Source organism: Protomyctophum parallelum (assembly GCF_964188405.1).
Source record: "Protomyctophum parallelum genome assembly, chromosome: 2".
In the NCBI taxonomy this organism is placed as follows: Eukaryota; Metazoa; Chordata; class Actinopteri; order Myctophiformes; family Myctophidae; genus Protomyctophum; species Protomyctophum parallelum.
Genome location: NC_139699.1, coordinates 44,046,840 through 44,056,839, shown reverse-complemented (window position 1 = coordinate 44,056,839; position 10,000 = coordinate 44,046,840). Strand labels below are relative to the sequence as shown.

Genomic DNA, 10,000 nt, shown 5'->3' with positions numbered 1-10,000 from the left:
ATCAGGTTCTAAAAAAAGCCTTCTACATCCCGACAGTTTTCCATTCTGACCTGAGATCAGATTCTAAAAAATGACTTCTACGTCAGTCGCTCTTCGATTTTTCCAAAAATAGCAGACCTACAAGCTCATAGCGCGCCAACTCGGTGGCGCGCTATGAGCTTGTACTGTAGATCTGCTTTTTTTCAATAGCTAAAGCAGGACACGATGCTAACACCAAAATGTGGGACTGCTCTTGTAGGCCGCTGTACGTCAGGCAGTAGGCCGCTGTACGTCAGGCAGTGATAATGACAGTATAGGCCTAGAGTGTATGTATATATAGGACACAGCAAAACGTCACAGTGCCGTTGGTGTACTTTATGAGGGCGGCGTTTGTCGGGCCTGGTCGGCCCCGGTTTGCGGGCGCGAGCCCCTCTTATGTCCAGCTTTGAGGCTCTGTGTATATATACTGCAAACACAAGCATTGTTTTAACACAGTCATTGAATGCCATTGACATTGAATGGCCAGCTTTCAGTGTCTGTGTAAACACAAAGATTGAACACCACCACCAACAGCAGGTCTCTCTCTCTCTCTCTCTCTCTCTCTCTCTCTCTCTCTCTCTCTCTCCCCTCTCTCTCTCTCTCTCTCTCTCTCTCTCTCTCTCCCTCTCTCCCTCTCTCTCTCTCTCCCTCTCCCTCTCCCTCTCTCTCTCTCTCTCTCTCTCTCTCTCTCTCCCTCTCCCTCTCCCTCTCTCTCCCTCTCCCTCTCCCTCTCCCTCTCCCTCTCCCTCTCCCTCTCCCTCTCCCTCTCCCTCTCCCTCTCCCTCTCCCTCTCCCTCTCCCTCTCCCTCTCCCTCTCTCTCTCTCTCTCTCTCTCTCTCTCTCTCTCTCCCTCTCCCTCTCCTCTCCCTCTCCCTCCTCCCTCTCCCTCCCTCTCCCTCTCCCTCTCCCTCTCCCCTCTCCCCCTCCCCCTCCCCCTCCCCCTCCCCTCCCCCTCCCCCTCCCCTCCCTCTCCCTCTCCCTCTCCTCTCTCTCTCTCTCTCTCTCTCTCTCTCTCTCTCCCTCTCCCTCTCCCTCTCCCTCTCTCTCCCTCTCTCTCTCCCTCTCTCTCTCTCTCTCTCAGAGGGCTGTGGTGTGGGAGAGGGGCTTGTACGCGCAGACACTAGAGGCTGTTCCAGAAGGTCTGTCACCTCCCACCGTAACGGCGTCTGCGGCCCAGGTCCTGGATGTTCACTGGAGCCCCCCACGCAAAGCCAACGGGCTCATCACGTCCTACTTCATACACAGGTAGCGCACGCACGCATGCACGCAGGCACGCACGCACACACGCCACGCACACACGCCACGCACGCACACACACACACACACACACACACACACGCACACACCAGATCACTAACATTGGGTAGCCTATATTTTACGCGATAATAATCAATTCCATCAAAAATACAACCAAGTAGGCCTACAACAATACATTCTTTAATATTTCAATATGACATTTCACAAAAAAACCTACATATATCATAGGGTGTCAAAATCGGTGGAAAAAAGGGGGGTTTATTTGTTTAAAAAATATATGCTGGTCCTCCTTTGGTCCACCCATGTGAGAATGGTTCACTCTTCACTGAAGGCACAGTCTATAATTGCATCAACTGCCCATGGTGGGCAAATCACTGCCTGTAGAAAAAAAGCAGGGATGGGGGGCAGGGAAACAAACCGTATACCTTCCACTACGTCAGGGAGCATCCTGAAGGCACCCCCCCTCAGACATCAGCAACATTATGAAAATCACATAATTACAATATTGTTAAGGGTGAAATTCACCAACGTTAGTGTTCTAGGGTTGCAAGAACTCACCACGGGCTATGGTACGTCATGACTTTTTCACAGCCAAGGGGTTGTCGGCCCTTGGCTGTGAAAAAATCATGACATTTCTTCACAATATGATATACGGTAGCCTGTGAGTTATTGCTTTTAGTAAACAGTTGCCATGTTAAAATTAGAAACTCCCCAATTAAAACAGTTTTTTTAATAACAATTGCATTATCGTTCATCTAAATGTAAAAACGTTTGTCAGTCTCATCTTTCTGCTGTTTCCTTTGCTGTTTCTAACGCTGACAGAGAAATCTCACATAATTTCATTGACCTGCACCCTTTGATGCCTTTTGAAGATTTAAAACGACACCTTTCTCCATCAAAGTGTTTGATGCTCTTTGAAGATCTAAAAGATCAAAGTATGTGACGGTTCACTTTGTTTGCTTAACCCATTCTGGGCGGGAACCACTTTTGGTGTTTTAAAGCATTATGTTATACTTTAGCTATTGAAAAATAGCAGATCTACAAGCTTATAGCGCGGCACCGAGTGCCGCGCTATAAGCTTGTAGGTCTGCTATTTTTTTTAAATGTGGCGCAGATATTTTAATATATATTCTTTCAGAGCAAACGTTTTTAACTCAAATCTTTGCTTCCGGGGGGGTCCCTGGAACTACATATTTTCAGATGGGGGTCAGTGGCCAATTACATATAATTTTGGTGGTCCTTTGACATGAAATATTGAGCTCTTCTGACATATATAAACATAGGCATTTCAGAAAACTGTCAGGATTTAGAAGACTTTTTGGTAACACTTTAAATCAAGGTCATCTTTATAATGCATTATAATGTGCTTATAAGGTATTATAAACACTCGTTATAAATATTTGTAATCATGTATAACAACGTATAACCACGTTTATAACATATTATAAGTGCTGGTCATAATGCATTATTATACTCAGTGGAACAGCACATTATAACCATTATAACTTAGGTGGTTATAAAAGGCACACAGAGAAGTGCTGTAATGTCTGTCATTATAACCAATATAGTCTAATATATATATATATATATATATATATAGACTCTTCACATACTATAGCATGTCTAAAAATAAATATCAGAGCTGAAATCGTAAATGTAAATATGAAATAAATGCTTAAACATGTAGCTAGGTGCAATGTTGGAGTCCACAGAAGTGAACCTTTCAAGCCTGTTTTCTCAACTCGCTGTTTCCCTGCAAGACATTACTCAATTTGAAGATATGATTCCCTGCTTTCATGTGACATGAAAAAATAAATTCAAACAATCCAATGTTTGGCCACATATCTAGATTTCACCCCAACCTGCAGGTTGTGGGGCGGGTCCACATATAGATTATAATAATAATAATAATAATAATAATAATAATAATAATATAGATTATAGCAGGGTTGAAAAAAACAAAAACAAAAACTTTTCTTTTTAAAATAATTTGGCGACCCCCCGAGGGGTCGCGACCCACGGGTTGAGAACCCCTGGCTTATAGTACTCCGCCATGTTATGGATGAGCTTTTCATAGCATTCCATTTTGTTACAGTCAAACATGACGGAAACAGGAAGGCCGTGATAAAGCAGTACTAAAGCCTGCCTTTTGCTTGATTTGTTAGGCTGGTTGAATGAACCACAGTGTGACATTTGATGAGTGGTGCAACTTGTGCCATGTGCATAGAACACCTGAACTTGTTTTATGTCACGATTCGAGACCAGGTATAGGACCCAAAAAAAATACTTTCAAAGTGTTTATTTACACCAACAAAACAAGGGACACGAGAAGCACTGTGAAAATAACAAACACTAGGAAACAAGGAACACTAGGCGATAACTACAATAGAGGAGCGACAAGAAAACTGTGACTATAACTAATAATCCGACAAGGAACTGCACAAACAGGGGAGTATATATATATATATAGTGCAAAACATAGGCTATAATCACAGTACTGGTGAGACAAGGTAGGTACAGAATACAGGGGCAGACAGGAAAGCACAAAACCATACTTCCAAAGAAAGGTGCACAGTGCTAACTGGAAATAAGAAACATGGAACACAAAACTACAAAATCACAGGAAATAAGTAAAGTAAAACGCTAAATAACTAAAAACACAGAAACACATTAAAGTACAAAACAGTATACAGTATGAGTATGTGCCTAAAAGCAGCCAGAAGAACACAGAAGTGAGGTGCACAGTCACGGCAGGTACACTGTAGCAACTTTCGAAGGGCGGGTCCTTGGGGTCCAAGACAAATTTCTCCCTCGGGAACCTTGAAACCTTGAAACTGTATCACATTTTGCAGGGCCGCTGTGTGATTTTTTTCCCCTAGCAATGGAGTGATATTCTGTATGTGCTGCTGTATGTACAGTTTGAAGCATAAAAGTATTCAAAATCAATTATACTATTTGGAGGATACATTGTATAAAAAAATGTAAAGACATTACACTGCATGAAAATGATTGATTGCGGGAGGTGTTCCACAGGCAGACCCCATTAAGGAAGGCTGTGTCCATTTCCTCCCCGTAATCATTGATATACTACTTTCCCTGATTTGCCTGTATACCCCCTGTGGTGTGAGTCAGCAAGGAATTCACACCGTCCTTAAGCCCTATAACCACACCAAAGGGTCAAGAAGGTTTTAGCGTTGTCCCTGCGGTGTGATATGTCTTGTTGCACGTTGACCCTAGTGATTCAACGCGTGGAATTCAATGGCAAAAAACACACCAAAGGGTCAAGACGGTTTTAGAGTCAACTCCTTGCAACCGTTTGGACCCAAGGAGTTGCACGGTGACCCTTTGGTGTGGTTGGGGCTACTGAGCCTTAAGTATGCCTGGTTTGCCTGGTGGGTGGTGATGGGTGGTGATCCACCTGAACTGAAGCCGCACCCACAGCTGTAGTTGTATGATAAAGGGGGAGCGGTTAGGGGAGGGGCTGATAATGTGATGTCACTATATTACTGTTTACTTCATTGGCCCGTTTGACTGTCAAGGGTTCAGCCTCCAGGAAGAAACCCTAAATACAAAGTTAATACACCATTGCACATACAAACGACTCCGGGGTGTCTAATGAAGTACTGTCACCTCATAGACACATGAAAAACTGGAAAAAATGTGGCACTCCATCTTTAAACCATTCATATTACATTAACTGAGCTACATGTTTTATAAATAGGTCTGCACGCCAAACAGTATGAACAAATCACACTTGTGTGAAGTGAGGGGTGCAGCAAGGGCATTATATCGGCCAGATTACGTCTTTCCTTTCATTTACTGAAGTCCATAGACTAGGCTGGTGACAGGTTCTTTATTTACTGAGGTCCATAGACTATAGGCTGGTGACAGGTTCTTTATTTACTGAGGTCCATAGACTATAGGCTGGTGACAGGTTCTTTATTTACTGAGGTCCATAGACTATAGGCTGGTGACAGGTTCTTTATTTACTGAGGTCCATAGACTATAGGCTGTTGACAGGTTCTTTATTTACTGAGGTCCATAGACTATAGGCTGGTGACAGGTTCTTTATTTACTGAGGTCCATAGACTATAGGCTGGTGACAGGTTCTTTATTTAATGAGGTCCATAGACTATAGGCTGGTGACAGGTTCTTTATTTACTGAGGTCCATAGACTATAGGCTGGTGACAGGTTCTTTATTTACTGAGGTCCATAGACTATAGGCTGGTGACAGGTTCTTTATTTACTGAGGTCCATAGACTATAGGCTGGTGACAGGTTCTTTATTTACTGAGGTCCATAGACTATAGGCTGGTGACAGGTTCTTTATTTACTGAGGTCCATAGACTATAGGCTGGTGACAGGTTCTTTATTTACTGAGGTCCATAGACTATAGGCTGGTGACAGGTTCTTTATTTACTGAGGTCCATAGACTATAGGCTGGTGACAGGTTCTTTATTTACTGAGGTCCATAGACTATAGGCTGGTGACAGGTTCTTTATTTACTGAGGTCCATAGACTATAGGCTGGTGACAGGTTCTTTATTTACTGAGGTCCATAGACTATAGGCTGGTGACAGGTTCTTTATTTAATGAAGTCCATAGACTATAGGCTGGTGACAGGTTCTTTTTAATTAGGCTCTAAACAAACGGCCACATGACATCATGCATTGGAGGAGCTCAAAAGAGTTATGGAAATTGTGAACACGAGCAATACCTTATTCGTTATCATAGAAAACTCAAAATATTTTGTTTGTGACAGTTTGCGTATGTGTGTGGGTGCATGCGCAAGTGCGTGTGTGTGCGCGTATAAGTGTGTACAATGCATGCTGGATGCTGAAGGTCGTGGCCAGCTTGTTGACCAATCAGTGTGTGATCTGTATGCAGGGTCAGAGCAGTCTAAACCCTCTAAGTCCTCAGGAAACAGAGATTTGCATAGTGTTGCACACACACACACACACACACACACAGTCACACACACACCTGCCTTGTGTCATGAGACCCATGCAGGCTGACCCATATAAACAATGGGACTTTACCAACACATTCACGGTCTTGCATCAGGCGCTTGTTTCTGATTGCTTGCACCAGGTTGACTTTCCAACGTGAGGTTTGTTTAAATTTATTTTATTTATATAATTAGGAAAAGAATGATGAATGCATAATGAGAACATGACTCACTGTGTTCCAGACAGTGTTGTTTTCGACGACTAAAACTAAGAGGAAAAATGTTCGTCGACTATACCTTTTTCCACTGACGGAAGCTAAATGAAAACTAAGCTAAATATATTGACAATTTCGTCAACAAATGAAAACTAGACTAAAATGCATGGTTAGGAAGGGACTAGTGGACAAGAGATCCAGTATAAGTCATTTTACACTTGGTTGCATGCTGAAAATATTTAAATATAAATATAAGTGTAAAATCATCATTACGATGGCATCAACAAAATACATTTTAGTCGACTAAATCAACAGTACTGCAGATTCAGTTGACTGAAATCTTATGACATTTAGTTGACTAAAACTAGACTAACACTAAAACATTCCAGGTTTTAAAATGTGACTAAAACTAGTTTCATTCCAAAGACTATATGACGAAACTAAAATATACATTTGACAACACTGCTGTGTTCACTTCCTGCCAGGCGCCCCGCATCAACCCAAGAGGAGCTGCTGGTCTTCATCTGGTCCGATGGCCCGTTGGACTTCATAGACTCAAGCCACACCCTGCAGCCCTACAGCCAATACGAGTACAGGGTTGTTGCCCTCAACTCCAAAGGCTCCGTTTACAGCCAATGGGCTTCGGCCATTACCTTAGAGGCGGAACCAGAAGACATGGCTCCACCCATTGTCGCACCTACCAGTAAGTTTATACATCGCGGACTGAATTGACCAAACGATGGTGTAACTTAAAAGCAAAATGGCCGCCGCTTGATTACTGTTGCAATACAAGGGTCATGTCCATTTTTAGGTGCCATTGCTTTTCTGCCGTGCATTTCTATAATGGTAAAGAGTTGCATAACGACTAAATTGGGGAGAGTGTACAAATGTACACTCTCAGTAAATTGTTAGTATAGTCAATGGACCATTGGTTGGTTGAGAAACAGTGGGATGTACTGATGTACACAGGGGAGGCGTAGTCTTACAAAAACACTAATCTATCACCCATTCTGAACGGGAACCCCATTTTGGTGTTAGCATCATGACGTGCTTTAGCTATTGAAAAATAGCAGATCTACAAGCTCATGAGCTTGTAGATCTGCTATTTTTGAAAAATCGAAGAGCGACTGACATAGAAGACATTTTTTTAATCTGATCTCAGGTCAGAATGGAAAACTGTCAGGATGTAGAAGACATTTTTAGAATCTGATCTCGGGTCAGAATGGGTTAACCCATGTCCAAGCCAGAACCAACCAACCCCAGAGCAAGCCCCCCCAGTGCAGCTCTCCAACGTTGAACATGCACTGGGCCCTATAGTGGTAAGAGGTGGTAACTGCAAGTGGACCCGTGAAGTTATGACGAGGAAACCCCGGCAGTCTGGGCGTTATTTAACATTGAGCGCTCGTTTGCACTTCCGCATTTTGGACACCAAATCCAAAAAGTGCGGAAGTATAGACGGTTCTGGGAAAACCCCTGCATGTTGTATACATGAATGACAAAGTTTGTGTGTGTGTTGTGTGTGTGTGTGTGTCGTGTGTGTGTGTGTGTGTCGTATGTGTGTGTGACGTATGTGTGTGCACCAGGTGCCTATTCAGTACATCTGAGGTGGACTGCACCGTCCCAGCCTAACGGAGTGATCTCCCAGTACAGACTGGTTTATAAGAAACATCGACAAGACCCGACGCTGAACTCCTCTGCTGTCACTGCTCTCACTGTAGAGGTGCTGTACGCAAACACACACACGCACGCACACACACACGCACGCACACACACACGTACACACACACGCACACACACGCACGCACGCACGCGCGAGCACACACTTTTCATTGTCATTGCATGTGAAGAATGCTGGACTCTGCCTGTGGAGTCGGAGCCATCTGTTTACCAGTGAGGGGCCCAAAAACAGACTCACGCAGACACACACACACACACACACACACACACACCGCCCATGGCCCACTATACTCCAGGGCCCTTCCCACAATTCCCTGCCTCCATGCCTGACGTTCCAACGCAGGGAATAACTCTAACCAAGCCCCCCACATGCAGGGACACGCACGCACGCACGCACGCACGCACACAACGCACAGACACACACACACACACACACACACCTACTGTTCGCGGCTGTCATCCAGTGTAAATGTGAGCTGGCAGCTCAGTAAGTAGACTGGGTGCACCGTGCACCCCATACCCAACAAGCGTGTCTATGTATGGGCATGCGGGCACCTATGGAGTTACATTTGTCTCTTTATTAACCAAACAAAAGAAAAATTAACCAAACAAAAGAAAAACATTTGAGAGAGAAAAAATCTAAACAGAACAAAAAACTATTTTTTATTCAAACAAATTAAAAACGCAATCAAAAAATATATTTGCAAGCAAAAAAAAATAAGATTTTGAAAGAAAGAAAAAATAATTGAGAACAAAACTTTTAAAAATTTAAAAAAAATTAAATTAAAGAAAATTAAAAATTAAAAATTAAACTACATAAAACAAAATACTTACTAAATGTTTGGGTAATAATAATATGTGTTGTGCTAAATAAAATGTTTTTAATGGTTTTTTTCCTTCGTTTGCGAATGAAAGTTTTTTTTTTCTCATTGCAAAACGCCTTCTCTCTCAAAACCTATGTCTTTGGTCTCGATTTTTTTTTTCTCTCTCTTGGATTATTTGTGTGAGGGGGTGAAAGTTCAGAAGGCGGGTCCTACGCTGAAAAGATGTAAGACACCTCTCCATTGGCCACTGTCTTAAACCCTTGCTTAGGGTGCAAATCTCAACTGTTTTGGACGGGGGTGGGCTCGTTGGAATCGTGTCGCCCCCCTGGGGGCGTCTTTGGGGGGCTCAAGGTTCAGGGACCCCCAGGGACCCCCTGGGACCCCCCAGGGACCCCCAAATGGTAACTCTGTCATTTCTCAACCGTTTTTGACGGGGGTGGGCTTGTTGTGATTGTGTCGCCCCCCTGGGGCGTCTTTGTGGGTCTCAAGGTTCAGGGACCCCCAGGGACCCCCCAGGGACCCCCCAAATGGTAACTGTCATTTCTCAACTGTTTTGGACGGGGGTGGGCTCGTTGGAATCGTGTCGCCCCCCTGGGGGCGTCTTTAGGGGGCTCAAGGTTCAGGGACCCCGAGGGACCCCCCGGGACCCCCCCAGGGACCCCCAAATGGTAACTCTGTCATTTCTCAACTGTTTTGGACGGGGGTGGGCTCGTTGGAATCGTGTCGCCCCCCTGGGGGCGTCTTTGGGGGGCTCAAGGTTCAGGGGACCCCCAGGGACCCCCTGGGACCCCCAGGGACCCCCCAGGGACCCCCAAATGGTAACTCTGTCATTTCTCAACCGTTTTTTGACGGGGGTGGGCTCGTTGGAATCGTGTCGCCCCCCTGGGGGCGTCTTTGGGGGGCTCAAGGTTCAGGGACCCCCAGGGACCCCCTGGGACCCCCCAGGGACCCCCAAATGGTAACTCTGTCATTTCTCAACCGTTTTTGACGGGGGTGGGCTTGTTGTGATTGTGTCGCCCCCCTGGGGGCGTCTTTGTGGGTCTCAAGGTTCAGGGACCCCCA

General features: G+C 44.6%; 1 protein-coding gene across 1 annotated transcript in view; it reads left to right on the top strand.

Moving 5' to 3' along the window:
* The window catches only part of ush2a (Usher syndrome 2A (autosomal recessive, mild)), a gene marked incomplete at both ends in the record, with an annotated part of 385,038 nt that overhangs the window by 312,887 nt on the left and 62,151 nt on the right, over window positions 1-10,000 (top strand). Inside the window, 4 exon segments of the mRNA XM_083759320.1 lie at window positions 1,100-1,119; window positions 1,121-1,263; window positions 6,923-7,140; window positions 8,021-8,157. Of these exon segments, the coding sequence (XP_083615446.1) occupies window positions 1,100-1,119; window positions 1,121-1,263; window positions 6,923-7,140; window positions 8,021-8,157 (518 nt within the window).